Source organism: Podarcis erhardii (genome assembly GCF_964252035.2).
Source record: "Podarcis erhardii genome assembly, chromosome: 10".
Classification (NCBI taxonomy): domain Eukaryota; kingdom Metazoa; phylum Chordata; class Lepidosauria; order Squamata; family Lacertidae; genus Podarcis; species Podarcis erhardii.
The window spans coordinates 38,867,239-38,890,600 of record NC_138500.1 but is presented as its reverse complement, the minus strand read 5'-3'; the positions used below and the strand labels follow the sequence as shown (position 1 = coordinate 38,890,600).

Sequence of the window (23,362 nt, the reverse complement as noted above, 5' to 3'; positions counted from 1 at the left end):
CTTTGCATTCAAAACACCCCTCTCTGTAATCCTGGGGAATCATGGCCAATGATGACTTTACAGTGGTACCTCTGGTTGTGTATACTTAGAAGTATTTTTCCGGGTTTTGCTGCATGCGCAGAAGCACTCTACCGTGCGCATGGACAGAACAGGCACCTCCAGTTGCGAATTCCTCGGGATCCGACCGGAGCTCCGGAATGGATTCCGTGCACAACTGGAGGTACCACTGTACTGAGCTATAGGGTCTGACTTCATATTAGGCAGTTTCCTTTCTTCCTGTTGCAATGTTCAGTTTGGGCAGTTTCATAAGCCTGACTGCTCCTTGAGCCCCTTTTCAAAAGATACACTTTGTCTGTGAGTGCCATCAATATCTTAGCTTTTGCATCATGCCCTCCAGATGTTGTGAACTCCAGCTCCCATCATCCCCAACCAGCAAGTCCAGTGCTCAGGAATGCTGGGTGTTGAATTCTGGTCGGCTTTTCATTGTCTGGTTTAGTGCTTCAAAGGCAGCAAACGGCACTTTGAACTAGACCAGGAAACAAACCAATGCAAAGGGTATTACGTGCTCCCATCACTTGGTTCCGGCAGGCAGCTGCCTTCTGCACCAATTGAAGCTTCTGAATTTAGCCAGATAAATCAGTGTAGAGCAGTGCTTCTCAAGCTATCTGATCTGGGGGACTGGCAATCCCCACCCCACCCGCCATATGCCAGGGGCCTGTACCATACAGTGGTACCTCGGGTTAAGAACTTAATTCATTCCGGAGGTCCATTCTTAACCTGAAACTGTTCTTAACTTGAAGCACCACTTTAGCTAATGGGGCCTTCCACTGCCGCCGCTCTGCCAGAGCACGATTTCTGTTCTCATCCTGAAGCAAAGTTCTTAACCCGAGGTACTATTTCTGGGTTAGCGGAGTCTGTAACCTGAAGCATATGTAACCCGAGGTACCACTGTATTTGGTCCATGAAGCATCCTGCCCAAGCTGGGCTGTGATGTTGTTGTTGTTGTTATTTATTGAATTTATATACTGCCCTATACCTGGGAGTCTCAGGGCAGTTCACAGATGGGGTAATAGAGTCGCTGAGGATGAGCAGCCAATGACTTGCAGACCAGCACCAGCCTGTGTACCATCAGTTTGAGTGGGACTCAAGTAGAAGTTTAACCGTGGATTTGAAATGCAAGTTCTAAACATGGCTGATCAGTTGTAGAAATAAACAACATTGAAGGTTTATAACAGTCAAACTCCAAGCACTCAACTCCTGGGAGATGGTTCTGCTAACTGAATATGCTCTATATTCTTCTGTGGTGCTTTTATAAGCTACTAAAAGCCTCAAAAAATGAACAGTACATTTATTATGGCAAAGGCTAGTCTTCCCAACCTGGTGCCCACCAGATATTTTGGGCAACAACTTTATTCTGCACCAACCAGCGTGACCAGTGTTTGGGAATGGTGGTGGTCTTGTAACCCTTGGAGGGCGCCCTGGGAAAGGCTGAGCCCTCTGGAAATTGGTGCATGCATGTCTTTTTGAGCAAGCACTTGTGCATGTTGCACATGGTGAGACTATAAATGCATCCGCCGAAAATGTCATTGGTTCGGCATGCTTTCTCACAACGTTTTGTACATAAATAACAGAGCAATCCTAATTAGGATTTGAGTACTTCCATTTATCAGCCACATGAGGGCACAATAATGCTATACTTGACATCGTCCGTCACCAAAGTAGTGGAAGCTCATTCCACTTGTCTTTGCTTTTTTATTTAGTTTACTTTTAGTACAGGTGCCCCTAAGGATTGCATTTATCCTGTAGTCTTTGTTCATCACTTGCATAGCTGCTTTTATCTTCTGTCTTTACATCCTAATTTTGTTTACTTAATGATCACTCTCTCCTCTTCTGTTTAGGTAACTGGTGTAGTGGGCAGAGCAGAGCTCCTCTCCTCCATCTTTTTCCTAGCTGCTTTTTTGTCATATACCAGGTCCAGAGGTCCAGAAAACACGATTGGTAAATACCTGCTTTGGGTCATGTAGTTTTATCCACAGACACAATGACCTTTAAGGGTGTAGCCCGCAAAAGAAAGCTATCAAAACTGCCCTTTGTGTTGGTCTCTGGTGCTCCTTTTTCTTCTGGAAAAGGTGGAGTACTAATAGTGCAATCCTAGTCGTAGTAGTTCTTACTACGAGTGGTATACCAGTAGTAGTACACTACCGGTAAGAATTGGTGAGTGTGAGTAAGAGGCACTCTTCTTAAATCAATGCATTCTGATTGTTTTTACTCCTCATTCAAACCCTGTTTGACCTCAAGCATCATTAGGAACATAGGAAGCTTCCATTGGTTATCCATTGGAACATAGGAGTCAGACCATTGGTCCAACCAGTTCAGCATTGCCTATGCTGCCTGGAAGTGGCTTTTCAGGGTTTTAGATGGGAGTCTCTCTCAACTCTGCCTGGAGATGCTGCAGGTGGGAAAGGAGCTGCTAGGATGGATTCTTTTCATCTGAATGTGCTTGTTAAAATGCCAGTTTTTAGGTTCATTTTTAAAGGAACATATAGCCCTACTTGCCACCTCTAAAAACTTCAAAAACAGGCAGCGTATACAAGGATTGCTTTCTAAGTCTGTGTCAATAGGTGAGAATGCTACATTATTGTTAGCTTTTGGTACAGGTAATACCTTGGTTCTCAAATGCCTTGGTACTCAAACAACTTGGAACCCAAACACTGCAAACCCAGAAGTAAGTGTTCCGGTTTGCGAACCTTTTTCGGGAGCTGAGCGTGCTCCCTTTGGAGTGTTACGCTGAGGTCTGTCTGTTTTTGCTATTTATTTAGCATTTTTGCTTTTGCGGCTCTTTTTGTTTTCTTTTTGTAACTGTGTGGAACCCAGTTCAGCTATTGATTGATTGATTGTGTGACTGCAGTACATTGTTTATTGTTTTTATTTTATGGATCAATGGTCTCGTCAGAAAGTAAAATTCATGTTAAATTGCCCATTTAGGGGTTGTTTTTAAAAGTCTGAAACAGATTAATCCATTTTGCATTACTTTCTATGGGAAAGCACGCCTTGGTTTTGGAACGCTTTGGTTTTGGAACAGATTTCCAGAACAGATTAAGTTTGAGAACCAAGGTACCACTGTACTAGCAGTAGGAATGCGCTTTGCTTAACCCAGTATGATTGGCTTGTCCACCTCATTTAGTCTACAAAAGGATAAGGAAATTGATGATAGCTCCCAATTCATAAAGTATTGCTAGTCATGCTCTCAGCAATTACAAATGACCTTTTTCTTTCCCTAGATTTTTTGCCAGCTAACCGTTTGTCTCTTTTGCATTGCAGTGTGGACTCCTATTGCAGTGACTGTGTTTCTGGTGGCTGTGGCAACATTATGTAAGGAACAAGGAATAACAGTGGTGGGAATCTGTTGTGTCTATGAAGTATTTATAGCTCAAGGGGTAAGGAACTCGTGCAATCTCATTCTAAGCCTGTGGTTAACCCAAGAATTGTGCACATTTCTAATTTTGTGATAATACGCTGTGCTCATGTGACCACTTATTTCATTTTGTCATGCTTGGGTGGGTGGCTTGCACCCCTCAAAAGGTTTGTGGCAGCATAGAACTAAAAATCACCTCAAGATAATCTAGTCAGTCTTGATGTGCCAGAACAGATGGACTGAAAACATTCCAGGCTGGTTGACTCACAAGGTACAGTGCCACTGTTGGAAAAATTTAAAAGGGGTTCCTAGACTGCAGGTTACCCTCCCAGAAACCAAAAATAAAAAGGATGCAGGCTTCAAGTGAAAAAATTGGCCTTTATTGAAATACAAATGTGCATAGGGACAGCCTCAAAAATGAGGAGGCTGTAAAAGAACCACATCCAAAGAAATGGGCTTTTATACATTTCCAGTTTACACACATGATTTCTATTCACAAATCAAACCAAGCAAGCTTAATAAATGCAACCCATCATCCTGAACCAATAAAAATATTTTGGCTCCTCAGATCAGCCCTCATCATAATATCATGTGATTACATATAACCGCTTTTCAGTGTCTGTCTTTATTAAGATTTTGATTAATTTTCCTAGTCATTAAATGTCTCTCAGGATCCTCTTTCACCTGTCTTCAAAGCAATTCAAGATTAATCACCATCTAGAGATGTTTGGAAAGCATCCCTCCCATTTAGCCAGTTGAACAGAACTTCCTTAGCATCATTCCACCCTATTACAAAATCCTGGCTTTTCTGAGAAGGGCGGAGCAACTGGGCAGGAAAGCGCAGACTCTTTCATATTTCTAGAGATCCACTTCTGAGCTAATAGGGGAACAAGTAATCAAATAATCGCCCTTCGTAAATGTATGCTGCTTACAGTATAAAAGCTGGGGGGGGGGGGGAGCATGCAAGCACCCAACAAAATATCAATAGAAATGTTTTCAATTTAAAACAGGCCGACTTTTTAATTTGGTGAACTTTAAGACTTTTTAATTAAGGTTTAGAAGTTATAATTGTGGTGGTTAAGAATTAGACAGATAAGTTTCCTCCCCACACAAACACCCAGTCCTTAAAATTAACTTGGAAAATATGCTATCCTCATGTTCCTTGAGTCCTCCTTGTTCTCTTCTTTACTGAAAAGGTTCTCTGAAGTTGTGTGTGTATATATAATATCTGCATTCTTAGATATTTTGCAAGTTTTGGTAATAAACATTGTGGGGCAGGGGACTGTCAGAAATTGGATTTTGGGTTTGATACATAGAGATAGATAGATAGATAGATAGATAGATAGATAGATAGATAGATAGATAGATGATAGCTAGGCAGATGGATGGGTTAGTGGGTAGGCATCTTTCTCCCTTAAAGCAAAATAGTTAGGCCTTTATTTTCAGAAAGATCTTTTGTCTGAGATCCAACAAATGGGGAGGGGGAATCCTTAATGATTTGGTGATGACTAGGCGGTGCAGTCCACACCGCCAGGGCCAGATTGCTCATGAGGCACACTGAAGCAGCCGCTTTGGGTGGCAAAATATTGTGGCGCAGCACTCCCATGGGTGCCCTGCCACCATTGGGGTTGTATGGTGGCGGGTTCCCTGGAGATCTCACCAGAAGCTGCCACAGCTGCACAACCTCAGTAAGTGAGGCGGGGGCTGCGAAATGGGATGGCTCATTCCTGTGTGCTGCACTGCCATGCCATGACTCCCCAGAGAAAGCAACCCAGCCTGGCAAACCTCCGAAGTACATGAAATCAGGGGCACTGCATGGCCCAGCAGCTATGGAGTCTTTGCAGAGGCTGCTTTGGCTGAATAGAGCCACCACAAAAGCTTCCAGCAGCTGGGATCCATAAAAAATACAGCAGCATCAAACCATTAATGGCATCCATAGAAGCACTTTACTCTTGCAAGGCTCGTGGACAGTACTTATGGCTGTGCTTACTTTATGCTGCCTCTTGTTGCCTTTATGTGACTTTATTGCTTGCGCTTTTATTGTACGCTGTTTGGGGAACTTCAGAACTGAAAAGTGGTCTATCAATTTAACTAACCATAACTGTATTCATTGCTGGTGTTGGTTCATGGCAGTGAATGGCACTGAAAGGGTTACTTTGCTTGAAAACTAAGCTTTTTCTCTCCCCCCTTTTTTTTCAGTATACCTTGCCTATTCTTTGGGTTACAGTGCTACAGATTCTCCGAGGCAAAGGCAGCATTCCTTACTGTATGCTCCAAATGCTGTTGAAGCTGATAGTTCTGATGTTCAGTACTCTGCTTCTTGTTGTGATCAGAGTCCAGGTCATTCAGTCGCAGTTGCCAGTGTTTACAAGGTAAAGAAAAAAGAAAAAACACCCAGTATATCATTAAAAATAAAAGAAAAAGCACCCAGTATATCATTAAGGGATGGGGTGGCGCTGTGGGTTGAACCACAGAGCCTAGGACTTGCTGATCAGCAGGTCAGTGGTTCGAATCCCCACGACGGGGTGAGCTCCCGTTGCTCAGTCCCTGCTCCTGCCAACCTAGCAGTTCGAAAGCACATCAAAGTGCAAGTAGATAAATAGGTACTGCTCCGGTGGGAAGGTAAATGGCATTTCCGTGTGCTGCTCTGTTCACCAGAAGTGGCTTAGTCATGCTGGCCACATGACCCGGAAGCTGCACACCGGACCCCTCAGCCAATAAAGCGAGATGAGCGCCGCAACCCCAGAGTTGGTCACAACTAGACCTAATGGTCAGGGGTCCCTTTACCTTTATATCATTATGAAATATTACAACTTGGTGATGAGTAAGTTTCCACCAGATGTCCACTTGAATTTATTGCAGAGCTGATATTCTTTTATATCGTTAGATTTCTCTGAAAACTAAGATATGTCCCTAATTCATGTCCTTAAGAAGAAGATATGCAAAGCCTGCTGGTTCAGTCCAGCGGCCCATCTTGTCTGTCATCTTGTTCTCACCAAATGCCCACTAAATCACAATTTAGGGTTACACAATGAGCCTCGGCAAGTCTTGGGCTTGAACGGCCCCCCTCCTCTGGCAAAGCCACAAGGAAGGATATGAAAGGTTTTGTGTACATTTTAGATTAACCACAGCTTTCCACGCTGGCTAATCTTTACTTGTTCTTGCTAAGTATAGTTATGATATGAAGAGATCTTATTTTCACTGACGGTAATGGAGATTAATAACCACAGTTTTGGGTTCAGGCAGCATGCCTGTTAACTGTGGTTAATCTAAAACTGAAGTGGGAGCTTCCAGTCTCATTTCAAATACACTAGGAGAGAGGGAAGGGAAGAAGTCTCTTGTGGCTCATCTATCTAACTCGAAGCCATGGCCAGTTCTGTCATTGCAGATGGAATAAAACAACTTTTTTAATTAAAGGGAGCGTTTTCAGAATGCTAGCTATTCTTTTGGAAGTGACCTCATGGTAATACTTCAACCTTGATCTTGATGACTGGCTGCATGGCTGATGTGTGCTTCTGACAGAAGCACAGTTCTACACCGGTAGCTCATGCTATTGAGACAGAATGTATGAGGCAGATTGATTCTATTTTATAGTAGTTCAGGTGGATAAGAATGCAGCCGGACAACGACTAGGCTATCTCTTTTCTTCAGTGGTTTTTGTTCTAAGGTAAGGCTCCTGAAGGAGTTGCTGGGGGAACAGACAGGCCTCAACTTGACCTCTGCTTGTGACTCATGATTAAGTCATTGCAAAGACTTGAAGGCAAAGGGACTTACGCACAGGGTGTTAGAAAGCAGAAGGCACATGTAGCCTCCCCCTTGCAGGCCAGATGTACTCTTGCATGATTCACTTGTGGACTTCAGTACACTCTGAGGTTCTCCTTAATCCATTCTGGTCGCTGAGCAGCAGTTTGAAAGAGTATACACTGTCAGATTGACTTAACTGGTACGGCCCATGGCTTATATTTGTTAATCTTGGCAAAGCTTGAACAATTATGGAGTTGGAGATTTCAAGATTTTTCTCCTCACTCCAACTTTTCTTACGGCAAATTACTAAGATTTAAGTTCAGAATCTGCTGTTCTTTGCAGTGTCTTGGGATCTCCTCTTACTCAGAACGGTTTAAAACGGAACCTTTGTTGTTGCTTTGAACTAGGTTTGATAACCCAGCTGCCGTCAGTCCATCTCCTGCAAGGCAGCTGACTTTCAACTACCTCCTTCCTGTGAATGCCTGGCTGCTTCTTAATCCCTCGGAATTGTGTTGTGATTGGACGATGGGCACCATACCTTTGGTAGAATCTCTTCTAGACATCAGAAATGTTGCCACCATAGCCTTCTTCTGCTTTTTGGGAACATTGCTCATCTTCAGTCTCCGCTATGCTGGAGATTCTTCCAAGACTGTGTTGATGGTAAGTGATGTCTCACTGTGACTTAGAATTGAAATAGAAGAATGGTCCATGACCAGAATTCACAGGAGAAAATCATCTTGGCTATTCTTTCAGACAACCCTTCCCCTGCTCCAGTCTCCTGGTGCCTGTCTCCATCCTGCCACTGTACCTGAAAATATCCATATTCAGATTATAATGGAAACTTTTTTGCAGGTTTCTTCATGAATCTGATTCTGAGAAGCTCTTTAAGTCTAACACTAGATGCATCAAAGGGCCCTGAGTGCCAGAAAATGAAGATGCATTAGTGTTGATAGAATGATTCCTTAAAGTGCTGCTTAAACTGGTTAACAGGGAAATCCATTTCCTTCCTTTTAGAGCCTTTGGGTATGCGCTGTGTTCATACACCTTTTAGGGGCCATGCACCAGGGACTTGCACTGCCAGATTCCATTGCTTCATATTAATTGATCCTTGCTACATATGTGCTCATTCACCTTCACTACTTTGCTTCCTTCGTTAGACCATTTTGCGTTCATTCGCTGACATGTGGGTCCTTTTGGACCTGGAAAAGGGTAGAATGGACTTAACATGTGGTCCGCTGATGAACGCGAGGGCCAGGAACGTAACCACTAAATTAACTCTCTTTTATATATTTGTTACCACTACCTAGTAGGTCCTAACATGGCTTTCTATTATTTAGCATGACAACATATCAAGCTGAGTTAGATCAGTGCTCCTAAGAATGTTTTAAAGGTAAAGGGACCCCTGACCATTAGGTCCAATCGTGACCAACTCTGGGGCTGTGGCGCTCATCTCGCTTTATTGGCCGAGGGAGCTGGCGTACAGCTTCCAGGTCATGTAGCCAGCATGACTAAGCCGCTTCTGGCGAACCAGAGCAGCGCACGGAAACACTGTTTACCTTCCAGCCGGAGCCATACCTATTTATCTACTTGCACTTTGACATGCTTTTGAACCATCAAATTGGTACATTGTATAGCTATAGTTTAAGGTTGCATGGTATGTAGTGTTTGTCAATAGTTTGCCCCATTTTTCAGTGTATCTCTAACTTTGCACTGTCTGCTTTGCAGTGTACTTTCGTGACTGCCGATTTCCCCCTCTACTCTTATCGCCCCTTGTAATGTATCCCTCCCCTCCCCCTCGGTAATGTGTTCACGCAATGTGGGCCGTGTTGGCAGCAAAGTTTTTTTGTCAGTTTACGACGACATTATGCCTGTAGCACCAGGAACAGTGTGAACATTAGGACCGGATGATTTTTTTCTCTCTCTCCCCCACACGCTCATTCTAGGGATGAATCAAAATTTGTGAACAGCAAGGATGCTGGCAGCTGCTCTATTACTTGTTAACAGCCATCCCTGCTACAGAAATGGTGTGAGAATTCAAACAAAATTCAATATAGGAGCAGTCCCCAGGGCGATTCAGGACTCTTGAGTAGGCATGTCTTGCAATCTGGATCAGCTGAAGCCATAACAAGATTTTTCTTCCGTTCATTTTACAGCTCACTTGTTCTACAGATTTGATAAAGTGTACTGTTGGTCATGGTTTCGGTAGAACTGAAGGCATGCCGTTTGCACTTCAAAATTATTGTTATTTTATTATGAATGTCAGAGTGCCAAAGAAGAAAGGTGGTGGTAAAGAAATGTAGTGAATAATACATTATATGAATATATGCACAATTTGCAATTCTAGCTAGTGTTTGTGTGTCTTTTTTTCTTTTGCTTTTTTTAGGCACTTTGTTTAATAGTGTTGCCATTCATCCCAGCCTCCAACCTTTTTTTTCCTGTTGGCTTCGTAGTAGCAGAGCGAGTGTTGTATGTTCCCAGCATGGGATTCTGCATGCTAGTAGCCCATGGGTGGAAAAAGCTCTCAAGCAACAGGTAGGTTAAAAGTTACGGCTTGCGGGTGAGAATGGGGTTCACGGGGCAATTTAATGTTGTGGCGTTGCATGCATGGCAGCTGTCTCTGTGGCTCAAGCTCTTAACTCACTTTACCATCTTTTTCCATTAACATGATTAGCAAAGTCATGGGTTAATGTGCCCTTATGTGTCATTCCATTTGGCCAGGAGGCCATTTTTGTGGCTATCCCGTGACAAATGTGACAACTGCGACTCTGTCCTTCAATATGAGGATAAAGCTCCAACAATAATTATTATCAATATTTAAGAATTTATAACCCGCTCTTTCTAAAAATGCGGCTTGAACAAAATCAACACAGTACAAAATAATACCATTTTTAAACGTCTGATGAAAATCTCTCAGTTGTATGCAGTGTGCATAGCATGAAATTGCCTTGTTTAAAATGTAAAAATATTTTGAAAGTAGCTATTTAGTAATTTGCAATGGACACCTATGTTTGCCTACCCACCATTGCGTTCAGTGAGGCTTACTCACTGGAAAGTGTGCACAAGATTGCAACCTTAAGACACTCCTTTAGGCAGCAATCTTATACACACTTACCTGGAAGCATGTCCACGTGAACTCAGTGGTGCTGAGGATTGCCCTGTTAAATCAGTCTTATAAACAATTCTACAGAAGTTACTAGCCTGCAGAAAATGTTCACTAGCCTTGGGATTGATGGAGGAAAGACAGGCAGCTCCATCTCTTTTGCAGCAGCCCACTACATTTTTTAAAATGGTTGGCATGGAATGCTTCCCTGGCCATTCACTCTATTCCTCCTGTAATATGTTTGCCTACATGCAGTCACTTTGACTACCAGGCAAGTGCTTAAATGCAAGGCTGTATAAAATGGTAAATACCCTTCTGAAATGAAAAGTTACTCTGGAACTTACGCTGGAATGTACTGCAAAATATTTCAAAACGTTTAACCTCTTTTATGCCCACCACAGCAGTTCTTCCATAGTCCAGTAGTGAAGTTAACCCCATTATGTTATCTAATAAGTATTTGTTAAAAACAATCTTGAGTACATCCTACACACTGAGTAAATTTTTCCCCCTTTTCTCTTTCCCTTGGTTCCCATAGCTATTATGTATTTGTGTTTGCTTCATATAATTTTCCACTAAATATGATAAAGGGATCTTTTTAAATATTTGATTGAGCACTTCTTATAATTGAAACATCATGTGGCTATTATAAAATGGTTGTGTTTTCAATTTGAAAACAGAACTCCTGCTTTTCCATAAGTTGGAACAAGGAAGGAAAAGCAGATTGGGGAGTCGTCTCCATTGTAGTTTAACTGTACAGCTTCGTGAGGCATGATTTAAAATCCATACTTGTCATCGCTTCTCGGCCTTTTGCTAAGATCAAGTGTAGTATCTGTTCTTATCAGTTTAATATCTGATATGTCCTCTATTTGAGGACTATATATTAAATGGATTTTTGGAGTTGGGAAATGGAATAGGGGCTTGCTCCATCCACTCCATGCATCGACCTGGTATTGCAGTACCTCCAGGAACGGTGGAAAAAAAATAAAAAATAAAAAAATATCCATACTTGTCTAAAAGAGTAATTTCCTAAAATACATCTCAATAGCTGACATTATAGTTTAGGGATCACTAACCCATTGCCCACAGGCCCCAGGTTGGTGGCCCTTGTGTATTAATGGCTGGCACTTCCTTTGCCCATAGAAGAGTTTTTCTAAATGGGGAAGAGGAGAGGTTTGAATATTGTGGGTGGGATGAGATTGAGAGAGGTTCCCTGTGGTAGAGAGGGAAAGAGAGAAGTGTGTGTGTGGTCTTTGTGGGAAGGAGGTGTGGTGTGTGAGAGAGGAAAAGGCGTAAATGGTAAGTGAGAAATGGTGCCTATGAGTGTGGTCTGTGAGAGACAGAGAGACATGTACGGGCAAGAGCAAGTGAGTGTGGTATGGTCACCTCGTATCAATCTCTATTATGATTGATCAACCCCAAGCCTGTGCATCTTTTGTATATTTTTCCTGGTACTGAGGTATGCTTCTTCCTGATAGATGGCAATAGCATTGTTGTGGGGAGGGGGACCATATTGTATGACCCCCCCCCACACACACAAAGTCAGGACCAGCTGGACATAGGTGACTTCCTATGGAAGCTTGAGGTTGTCGTAGGGGCAGTGAGGATCAGCAAGGACTGTATTTACCCTAATTTGTGTTGGGCAACTGTTGCATTATAGATTATGGTAGTCCCATCCATGGTAGAGAAACGGGGTCCACCAGTTTGCGCATTGCCACCTGTGTCCTTTCTGTGTGCTGAAGAGCACAAGGGCACTTTCCCTGCAAACAGGGACCCTTCTTGCTTTGAACCTTATTCCAAGGATTCCAGTAGGCAAGGAACCCTTCTTGAATCCTTGCAATATCCCTATCCTCTCAATATCCCTGCCCTGAACTGAGCCACATGGTCATCCTGCCTGCCTATTTTCCTATATAGGACAAAGAAGGGGCCTTAGCCTTCATACGCCACAATAATGTGTGTGCATGCACAATACCTCCATTGACACAAATGGGAAAGCATGAGTAGGAGATCTATATCTACACCTCAGATGCGCACACACAGAGAGAGATCTCTAGATCAGGCTTTGTGTTCTCAAACCAAGAGTCAGATATGTTTTCAACATCTCTTTGAAAGAGCCATAATTGCTTTCCAACATTGTACTTGGTGTGAAGGTATTTGTTACAGCTTACTAATTACACTTCTAGCCACGCTAATCCTAATAATTAGTCTCAGATCTTTTTATATCAAAGAAACAAATGATTAATTTTGTTTCTCTCTTACATTGCTCTCTCTTTTTAAGAATGAGAACAAAGAAAATGTAAATTAGGTATATCTAAGGAGAATCTGTTCCAGCTTGACTTTACTGGAGGGGGAGATACTATCAGTTGCTGATTCCCCCCCGCCCAACAGATTTTTAATCATTATTATGAAATGAGTTGCAGTTTATTAGGTAATTAAAATTCCTTTTCAAAAGTACATTTTCATAATATCAGGGGCTATATATAGACGCAGAGTAATATCTATGAATACCAAACATGCTCTCTAGCCTTAATCATTTGAATCCGTCTTAAGAGCTTAGCAAGATGTAAAATAGCACATCATTTTGGTAATTTATTTCATTTTCCCCCATGAGTGCGGAAGATGCCATAAATCCATCAGCAGCCTTGACATGTATATGAACAGAGGCATGTAAATTGCAATACATGCTTCTGATGGGATCACAACCACAGTGAATCAATACATGGCAAGAATTCTGAATCTGTGGCACAGTAATGCGGTTTTCACCAAGTGTTGTTCTGATTCCAGCCCCGTGTGAATTGTACCAGCAGCTGTTGCTTAACCGGTTATTGTCTCAGCACACAAACAACACGGTAGATGGTGGAATATGATAGTTGTGATCTACCTTTGAAAGCCACTCTCTACATGTTGTGCTTTTCCAACTTCTTAGTGCATTATTCAGTGCTGCCTAAACATTGCTCAAGCTCTCTGTCCTTTGATATTAAAAGTAAGGTGATTATTATCTAGCGACAAGGATCAGCCTGGAAGTTTCAGTACTTAGGGTGACATCTGTGTGTAGTTGCCCTTGTCCGCCTCCATGCCCTCTCTCAAATCTGTTGCAGACTCTCTGGAGAAGATGTTAAGGTTGCAGTGGGTGGGGAGTGGGCACCACCTTAAAATTAGGAGAGGCCCCCATTAATGTCACATTTAAATTTTCAGTGCTTTTTTATTACTCATTATTTAAATTATATATCAGCTGTTCTGATTCCCTCCATTCAGATGAAGGTTATATATGGTCTGTTTCCTTTTGCTTTGCCTTTTGCATCTTCACATTTAGTGCTGTTTCTCTAACTTCCTTTTGTGAACTAGCCTCACCCTCCCTGCTCTAATTGTTGTTTGCCCTCTCTTCTGCTGCTCATGGTCCCTTCTACTGCTTATCCCCTATTAATGTCTTGTCTGTGAATTATTTAGATTACCTCTTGGATGAGGACTATAAAACCACAGAATTTCTGGAATGACATGAACAGCAGAATTATTGGTATCGGTCCATGAAGCACAGTATTAGTGCTGGTATTTTTAAATCTGGAAAATACAGTGGTACCTCGGGTTACATACGCTTCAGGTTACATAAGTTTCAGCTGACCGACTCCGCCAACCCAGAAATAGTACCTTGAGTTAAGAACTTTGCTTCAGGATGAGAACAGAAATTGTGCTCCAGCGGCACCAGGAGGCCCCATTAGCTAAAGTGGTGCTTCAAGTTAAGAACAGTTTCAGGTTAAGAACGGACCTCCGGAATGAATTAAGTACTTAACCTGAGGTACCACTGTAGTATCAATAAGAAACCAGATAAGGAATAACTTTTACAAAAGCAGCAGAAATACCTTACAGGTATTAAATGTCCCAAACCATTAACATTACAGAAATCTGGTCAAATGTTTCAGATTGCTGTTTATTTGTCGTATAGGCAGACGTCTTCATTAATTTGGCCATTACAGCTAGATTCCAAATCTTTGAAAGCCGTTACCTAACAGTTGGAGGATTAAGAGTCCTGCCATTTATGGGGAGTTAAGATTATAGCCACAGTTCATAGACGTCAAGCCAGTTCACAATTCTCTCAACACAGAGAGCCTTCCAAGCATCCTAACAAAATCCTCGGAGAATTGAATGAAAGGATATAACCAATTATAGCATTAAGAGCAGAAATGACTTCTGAAAGGTCTTAATCCCCAGTTTGAAGGGTGGATAAAAATCAGCTGCAGGTTCAGAGCATTTCAGGCACCTTAACATCCATATTTTATTTTGCTTTGTTTCCAAGCTGTTTGAAACTATGTAGGCAACTCCATGTGGCAGGCTCTGTACTCTAGTGGGGAACTAAGTGTGAAAAGGTGGAGTAAATGCATGACTCTGATGGGGGTGGGTGGGGGTGGCCAAGAAAGTAAGATGGGTTCATATGGGGCAAGTATGGTATTTGCTTGCACGGTTGGGGTGTCTCTATCATCCAGTGATAGAAATGGAATTAAATGTATTTTTTTTAACTTGCTCCTCCCGCCTTTTTCTTCCCAGTGTCCTAAGAAAGCTATCCTGGGTTTGCCTCTCTCTGCTGCTGTTTATCCATGCCTTAAAAACCTTGCACAGGAACTGGGACTGGGAATCGGAATATACACTGTTCATGTCTGCCTTGAAGGTACAATATTGCGATTCCAACTTTCTCTTACTTCTCATCATAGAAAAGAACTTCAGATCTGTAAAAACCTTGTTGGGTGTGTTCTGTACAGTGGTGCCCAGGATGACCAAATTCTGTTGGTGTTTTTTTCTTCAAATGTGAAACTCTGAGCTTCATATCTAAAAGTCCACATCCAAAAATAAAATTGTATTATGGCTTCTTACAGATAGTTCATTTAAAACCCAGAAAAGGTTCCTCAATTTAGCCCCTTAATACAGTGTTGAATTGAAATCTGAACTTCTAAAGAGGGTTGTGTTGGATATATCTGTTGTTTGATAGGTAAAGCTATTGGGGAAAACACAAGATTCAGTTTAAATCTCAATGGAGTCTCTATAGGAAGAAAGTAGATAGAGGAGTCAGATTTCCCAAGTGCACACGAAATACATTTAGGGTGAAAGGATACCTGGATATTACAGGGAAACATTGTTGTGCCTGCCCCTGTTTTAGATTAAACGGACTGCTACAGGCATTTTCTGCACAAGCCACTAGGGAATACGTGTGTGCATTGCTGCAATCCACCATGAGTTAAAAAAATCATTTTTCTATTATGAGTTCTGTAGATTTTTTTCTCTGCATTGAGTAGCTCAGTTTCAAAAGTCCTTTGAAGTTACAGTGCACACATGGAACTCCCATGTATGAAAGACGGTCCTACACAGACAGGTACAGTGGTACCTCGGGTTACATACACTTCAGGTTACAGACTCCACTAACCCAGAAATATTACCTCGGGTTAAGAACCTTGCTTCAGGATGAGAACAGAAATTGTGCTCTGGTGGCAGCGGGAGGCCCCATTAGCTAAAGTGGTGCTTCAGGTTAAGAACAGTTTCAAGTTAAGAACGGCCCTCTGGAACGAATTAAGTTCTTAACCCGAGATACCACTGTACTTTATTGAGTACAACCCTACATCATAGTGTGCACCAAACGACTTCCACAAGTGCAGTAGAACTACCCCCCCTTCCTTCCTTCCTTCACTTCCTTGCACACCACCTGCCATGCCCCCCAAATCTACTCCAGAGTGTTGGAACTCCAGAGCAGATTAGGGGGACGATGACGTGGGGGGAGAGAGAGGGAAAGTGCCCTTGTGCTTGGAGAAGTTACTCCATGAGGAAAATTATTTGGTTGGATATGGGTGTTATCCAGTTCCCCTCCACCCAGTCCAAGGGATTTGGCAGATAGGCTAATGCTTTCACAAATCAAAAAAATTGCATTACTTAAATTTGTATGGCACGTGCCTCTGTTGGATGCACTTAAGTTTGTTTCTCTGTGGTCAGGTAAATAAGAACAATGCTAAACTCTGGAATAATGTGGGCCATGCTTTGGAAAATGAAAAGAATTTTGAAAGGGCATTGAGATTCTTCATACAAGCCACCCAAGTGCAACCTGGTGAGTTTGGAAACAATTTTCTGGAGGGACTGGCCAGGAAATAAAGATTGTACTCTGTCTTTGCATAATTACAGACTGCTTAATACTGTGAAGTCATAGGGGGTCTGTATTATTTACGAGGGTGTATGGCTGGCTAGCTTATTTTGTATCCTCAGTTCAACAATAGCAATATTTCAAAAAGGTATTGAAAGGGGTTTTCTCTGTTTCACCTAGCTATTGAGAAACTGTATTGTAAAACAGTATTAGCCACGTGTTCTCCCAGAGAAGACAATCACACCATGCCTTTATTTTGCAATGTTTGGTTTGTTTTCCAGCTTGTCTAGAGTGGAGATGATCAAACAAACTATGGTTAAGGAAAGATGACAGCATTGCACATTCCACCAAGCCATAGTTAAAATGAACTAAGGTTTGTGAGCCAATAGGAAACCATGTCTTCAGATTTTGGTTCTTTGGTCGCAAACATATTTAAGCCACTGGGCTGGGTTTGGACAATCGAACAAGCCTAGGGTTGTTGTTTTTTAGCAAACAATGGCTTTATGTTGTATGAGAACCAGGCAATTGTATTCAACCATACTTGGCATAGATGTATTCTGAAAAAAACTTGTGCCTGTTTATTCTATCTTCGGATGCCATTTAACATTATTCCCAAGGCAAATTTTTTTAGGGGAAAAGAAATATGAATATTTGTTTCTTTACATGTGAAGATGATATTGGTGCCCACATGAATGTAGGAAGGACTTATAAAAACTTAAACAGAACCAAAGAAGCTGAAGAATCTTACTTGATTGCAAAATCATTGATGCCACAAGTAAGTAGGACAACAGTTCTTCAAATGTACTTTCAGTAGATCCAGAATATCATTTTAAAAGCAACAGTTTCTTCTTCCTTTTCATTAATTATTTGTGTGGATTACAGCATCCTGACTTAACCTTTCCGTTATCTTGGAAAAATGTATAAAATTGTGGTCAAAAGAAGCTATGCATTTATTTGCACAATTCATCAAGATCCAGAATTTCATTCGCTTTTGTACAGTGTGGAGCAGCAAATCTTTGAAAGCCTGCCCGAGTGGTAGCAGTGGAACTTAACTCTGTTCTGCTTCCTAAAATTTCTGCAATCCTTTAAAAAAATTACAATGATGCAGTCTAGATATTGCCTGCAGGTCATTCACTGCATGGCTCTGCAATGACATGTTTACTTTTGGTGCAAATGGAAGTAGCTCTTTCTTTACAAATAATAATATTTTGAGATATATCTTCGTTTAAGCAGTTTTTAAAAGATATACATAAACCTGCTGTTTTTACTACATAGCCCTGGTTTGCAGGTCACTTTAAACCATAGTTAAGATTAACCGCAGCTGAAAGGTGAATGGGCAAGCATACTGGTACACAGGTTGAAAATCATAGTCCCTGCTGCTGGAAGCTAAGGTATTATTTTCCTTAGTGTTAGACACAAAGCCAGATTTGTAACCAAGGTTTGGTTTTGGACTCACTGCTCATGATTTGTCAAGGGAAACAAACTATGAGCTTCGGTTCAGATGCTAAGCCAAGCCATGTAGCAGAAGGGAAGAGCTGTGCACCAACATGTTGTGTCCTTCAACCCTTAAACTATAGCTAAACCTAACTATGGTTTAAAGATATGTGTGGACACTGTTGCTGATCTTATCAAAATAAATTTTAAAAATTAACAAATTGTCCAGTAGCACCTTAGAGACCAACTAAGATCTTGTCATTCAACTCAATTTAATGCCTTCAAGGCCTAAGAACAGTTTCTTCTGCTGTCAGATTATTCCAGGTAAAAAATACGCTGCCCGAGTCGCTCCTAACCACCTGAATGTTTATATCAATCTTGCAAACCTGATTCGAGCAAATGAGTCTCGCCTTGAAGAAGCAGACCAGTTATATCGCCAAGCCATTAGCATGAGGCCAGACTTCAAACAGGCGTACATAAGCAGGTATTTATTATGTTTTGAGATATTTCCAGACATTCATTAATGTAAGCAAAATAGTGTGCTGTGAATAAGGGGGCAAGGTATATTGCTTTAAGACATCTCTCAGCTGGGCAAGAGGGTTATCTCTTTATAACCTTGGGCCTTGATCAGAAGAGAGTGCCTCATAGCCTACTATAGTCTTTGCCAACCTGGTGCCCTCCAGCCATTTTGGACTACAGCTTCCATCATCCCCACCTAGCAATGGCTGCCCTACTGCATAATAATGTTGTCCTTCACACAGTTTTTTTGCTTCCCAGGAACCTGGTCCCCATTTCCATTGACTACCTCCTGTAACAATCAGCTTTGGCAAGATGCATAGGTGTGAAAGGTTCAGGTTCAAAGTTATTGGAGCAGGAAAACATTTCACATTTCCCTAAGTTTCAAAGGAAAGGAGTTAGATTACCATCATCTACACCGGTCACTTAAAACAAAAAGTTTTGACCTTATGATTCAGCATCAACAAAGATGCATAGTTAGAATTCCCTACAGATGTCTCTCCTTCTTTGCAGGGAATACCCTTGCACACAGCCAGAGCAGCACACCATTATCCGTCCATATTTAGCGTTAGATTCTGGACAGAGACATGTTTAAAGTTCTTGGTGTAGACTTGTCATAACACTACAACTTATTTTTTGAGATGATCTGGGAAAGAATACATGTCCAGTCTCAAGGGCTTTCCCCTGTACACTGGGTCTAACTCCAGCCCCGTGACTGCTTGGATAACACAAAGGAACTATTTAGAATGAGCAAGGAATGTACTGCTTTAGCCAGCCAAGCTGGATGGGTTCTCCTTTTGCATCTGGTTGTAGCTCTTCATCCTGTGTACACTTCAGATAATAATAAAACAAAGGAGTTCATGGGCTTGGAATGCACTCTTGAAAAGGCCAGGCTGGGCATTCCTTCTCCTTCCAGAATGCTATTAAGAAATGGGAACAGAACCTTTTGGCACTTAAGAAGCTGACTAAATGCATCATGAGCAAAATAGGACAGAGGTGGGGAACCTGTGCCCCTCCAGATGTGGTTGAACACCCATCAGCCCTTGCCAGTATGGCCAGTGGTCAGACATAGTGGAGTCCAGAGAACATCGGCAGGGATTCTCTGCCTCCAAAATTGACTCTTGAAGGGTGTAACTGCAAGAGTGGGCAAGCCCATAGATCAGCCATGTCCAACCTGGTACCCACCATGGTCGTTGTGGGACTGCAAAGCCCACCACTCCTGATCACTGGCCATGCTGCCTGGGGTTGATGGAAGTTGAGGTTCAAAACATCTAGTGGGCACCTGGTTGGGAAAGCCAGCCAATGCTCATGTTGTTCATTTCTTTTCGGGATGTGTAAATCTGTTCTATAAATTGGTCTATGTTGATCTCAAGTAACAAAGGCCCCCATTTCAACTTGAGATCTTGTTCTTCTAAAGAACCTGAAGATGTGGGGCCATCCAGCTAGTCTCTCACTCTGGAAACCCTGCGTCTTACTTTGTATTCAAAAGACGTCAGACTCATTGAGTTCGATTCCTCAACAGGGGCGAACTGCTTCTGAAAATGAACAAACCTCTGCAAGCCAAGGAAGCGTACCTTCGAGCCCTCGAACTGGATAGGAACAATGCAGACCTGTGGTATAACTTGGCAATTGTTTACATTGAACTGAAAGATCCGACGGAAGCTCTGAAGAACTTCAACAGGGCATTAGAACTGAATCCTAGTCATAAACTAGCACTATTTAATTCTGCACTACTAATGCAAGAATCCGGTATGTGTGTGTGTTCACTTAAAACTCACAAATGTATTACGTGCACACCAAGGGCTGTGTTATGTTTCTTAGTACTCAGCTATGCAGCTGCAAATATACAAATGTGACTCTAGATGGCGATGGTGAGCTGTGGCAAATTCAATATATTTTTCAAAACATTTTTTTAAAAAAAAATATTTCCACAGTGTTTTTTTATATGTGTGTAGATTCCACCTTAGCTTGACACAGAGCACATGAATACAAAACAGACACTGAACCCCTTTAAAAGCTGCATGAGCAGGACAGTGTTTTATCTAAGTACAGCAACCTCAAAGTACAGCAACAAATGGTGCAATTAGTACAGTTGGCAGTGTTCAATGATGTCTCCTCCGCTGATAGAGAACATCAGTTGGTGAAGGAGGGTGTAAAGATGATTTCCAGTGATTTCTCTTCGTCCCCACCCCATTCCCTCCCTAAACCTGCTCCAGAGGGTGCTGGGACCATCCAGAACAGATTGGGCTGGGCAGAAGCAGGAGTTGCAAAAAAAAAAATCCTTTCCATCCATGGAGGAGACAACAGTGAATTCTCATTCTTTTCAGCTTCAACACCCTTGCATGGTTAAGTAAATCCTGAGTACTATTCCAGTTTAGATTTAATACTAATGTGTTAAATGTACTCAATACTATAAATGTACTCATGGCCTTGCCTACAGCATAAGTTTTTTTTCCCCCTTTAGGCTCAGTATGCCCATAGCCCCCCTAATCCCTCTTATTATTCACTGGGGGTTCTGGTGAGTCTTTTATTCCTCCAGAACAAAATCTCAGACTCTTCTCATCATAGGGCACCCATGGACACTATGTGCTGTGTTTGACTGCCATTTTCTAGTTACTGAACCCCTCAGAATTCTGTATTCATGGCATTCACATCTCTCCTGTCATTAGTGACCTTGTAGAAATCACTTCCTCTTCGGGTCCAATTTTATGGGTCTGGTGTGCTGCAATGTCTTCCTGCAATGTCCTCCTTTTGCATTCAAAGTCAGTTGCTGTCAGTCATTCGCTGAGGCTCTGTCTCTCCTTCCTCCCATTTATTATTATTATTATTATTATTATTATTATTATTATCATTATTATTATTATTTTACTGGAAAACAGAGCATGCACAGCATGCAGCTAAAACTACATGGTGATCACTTTCGTTTAGAATATATTCATGTTCTGTATTGTCACAGCTGTGCAGCAAAAGGACAATTTCATAATACTTTTCTCCCTCTTTCCTTTAGGTGATGCTAGACTTAGGCCGGAAGCTAAGAAAAGACTTCTAAATTATGTGAAAGAAGAGCCTCATGATGCAAATGGCTATTTCAACTTGGGCATGCTTGCAATGGATGACAAAAAGGATGCTGAGGCAGAAACCTGGATGAAAAAAGCCATAAAGCTGCAGCCGGGCTTCCGAAGCGCTCTGTTCAATTTGGCCCTGCTTTACTCCCAGACTGCAAAGGAGTTGAAAGCTTTGCCAGTTCTGGAAGAGCTGCTAAGATACTACCCTGATCATACCAAAGGTTTGATCCTGAAGGGAGACATTTTGATGAACCAAAAGAAAGATATACGGGGAGCTAAGGAGTGTTTTGAGAAGATTCTGAAAATGGACCCTAACAACGTACAAGGGAAACACAACCTTTGTGTGGTTTATTTTGAGGAGCGGGACTTGATCAAAGCGGAGAAGTGTTTGGTAGAGACTCTGGCCTTAGCGCCGCATGAGGAATACATCCAGCGTCACTTGAGCATAGTCCGAAGTAAAATCGCTTTGCTTGGTACCGGAGAAGCAGCTACCATTCCCTCGGAAAAGACGACAGCTTCAGAGGGAGGGAAAACTCCTCCTGAAGACTTGAAAGGGGCAAAAAATGAAAACTTGAAAGTGGCCAAAAATGAAGAGAGGAGCTCTCGGACCACAAACAGTGACAGCAACAAAGGGCAGGCGAAGCCCAAGAAACAAGGGGAGAAGAACACCACAGACAAAGAGACGAAAAAGAAGTCTACAAAAGAAATCAAAGACATTGAGAAAAAAAGGGTTGCCGCTCTGAAAAGACTAGAAGAGATTGAGCGTATATTGAATGGCGAATAATTTCTTGGGAATACCTCCAGTGCCGGAGGTTTTTTGCACCTACTTCCGAGGTTCTGTGCGCCTGTGCGTCTTATGTTCAGTCGGTATTACTACTAGGCAGCTTTTGAATTTGGAAAGAATACTGAAACCATATCATCTTTAAAAAGAAATGCAGGAGAAGGCTGTTCCTACTACACAAAGAAATAATACGTCGTAAAAATAATGGATTTTAATCTAATGTTTTTGGTTTAGGGTTTTGAACATAACTGACAACATGGGGATTTTCCAGGTACAGCACCTGCTGCTGTTGAGAACTGCAGGCCGAGTCACAGGAAGCAAGCCCTGCTGAACTCCAGTGGTGCTTGCTTCAGAGTAAACCTGCTTAGGTCCAGGCTGCAAATTACTAGCAATCGGGTATCTTCAGTTCTTCGTGTCCTCTAAAGAACTGTCAAGTGCCAGAAGGCAATTTTTTAACAGGGGTACCTCAGGTATGATGGCTTCCAGGCTGACTGTAAGGGAAATTCACTGGTGCAAATGATTTAAGAACACAGCTTTCGTTTGGATAACTTTCTTTGCTTGGGTTTACTCATCAAGTCATTGGTGATTTTTATAGGTATTAAGTTATGCATCATACAGTCCATTTCTACCTACACCCTGGAATTACAGGCATTCTAGAATGTGTTGAAGGTTAACTAGGAAATATCACTCATGTTATGTATGTGCATGAATGCATTTTGTAGTTTTTTCAGTCCTGCGCAGATCATATTAAAGGTGCAGCGGTCAGCTATGCCGGGGGGGGGGGGGACACCCCTGCAAAAACCCCACAGAGGTTTGTATTCAACAGTGACACTCAGTTGACGCTAAGGGTTTCATCAGTGGAGCAGAGAGAGAAGCAATTTTCAACTGTTTCCCTTCCCCCTAAAGCCCCATCCTTGTGTCACTCACTGGGGTTTGCATTGGGAAGGGAGATTGCTGAAACTTGCCTGCCTTCCCATTCTGCCTTACTCCCAGCTGAGTGGCTCCACTGAATATTATTCAAGTTTATTGAAATTCCCTGCCCCTTATGCTATTTACTGCAATCCTATGGAGCTCTTACGTTTTAGAAACAAATGTGATTGTTTCTCAACAGCCCCCGGCCATGCTGTAGGGAATCACTTTGTGTGAATCCAGTGTGGAAAATTTTGTGGGTTTTCTTTTTCCCCTTTGCTTTTCA

The 23,362-nt window shown here is 42.1% G+C and overlaps 1 protein-coding gene across 2 annotated transcripts in view; it reads left to right on the top strand.

Annotated features, from left to right (window-relative positions):
• Positions 1-22,387, top strand: part of TMTC3 (transmembrane O-mannosyltransferase targeting cadherins 3) — a 33,635-nt gene extending 11,248 nt beyond the window's left edge. For both annotated transcript variants that reach the window (XM_081878233.1, XM_081878234.1), the window contains 11 exons: positions 1,899-1,998; positions 3,322-3,437; positions 5,615-5,787; positions 7,567-7,819; positions 9,543-9,691; positions 14,796-14,916; positions 16,227-16,338; positions 17,043-17,146; positions 18,120-18,289; positions 19,844-20,070; positions 21,329-22,387. In XM_081878233.1, the coding sequence (XP_081734359.1) occupies positions 1,899-1,998; positions 3,322-3,437; positions 5,615-5,787; positions 7,567-7,819; positions 9,543-9,691; positions 14,796-14,916; positions 16,227-16,338; positions 17,043-17,146; positions 18,120-18,289; positions 19,844-20,070; positions 21,329-22,170 (2,367 nt within the window). In that variant the 3' untranslated portion in view covers positions 22,171-22,387. The remainder of the gene's footprint in view (positions 1-1,898; positions 1,999-3,321; positions 3,438-5,614; positions 5,788-7,566; positions 7,820-9,542; positions 9,692-14,795; positions 14,917-16,226; positions 16,339-17,042; positions 17,147-18,119; positions 18,290-19,843; positions 20,071-21,328) is intronic.
• Positions 22,388-23,362: the final 975 nt, after the last annotated feature.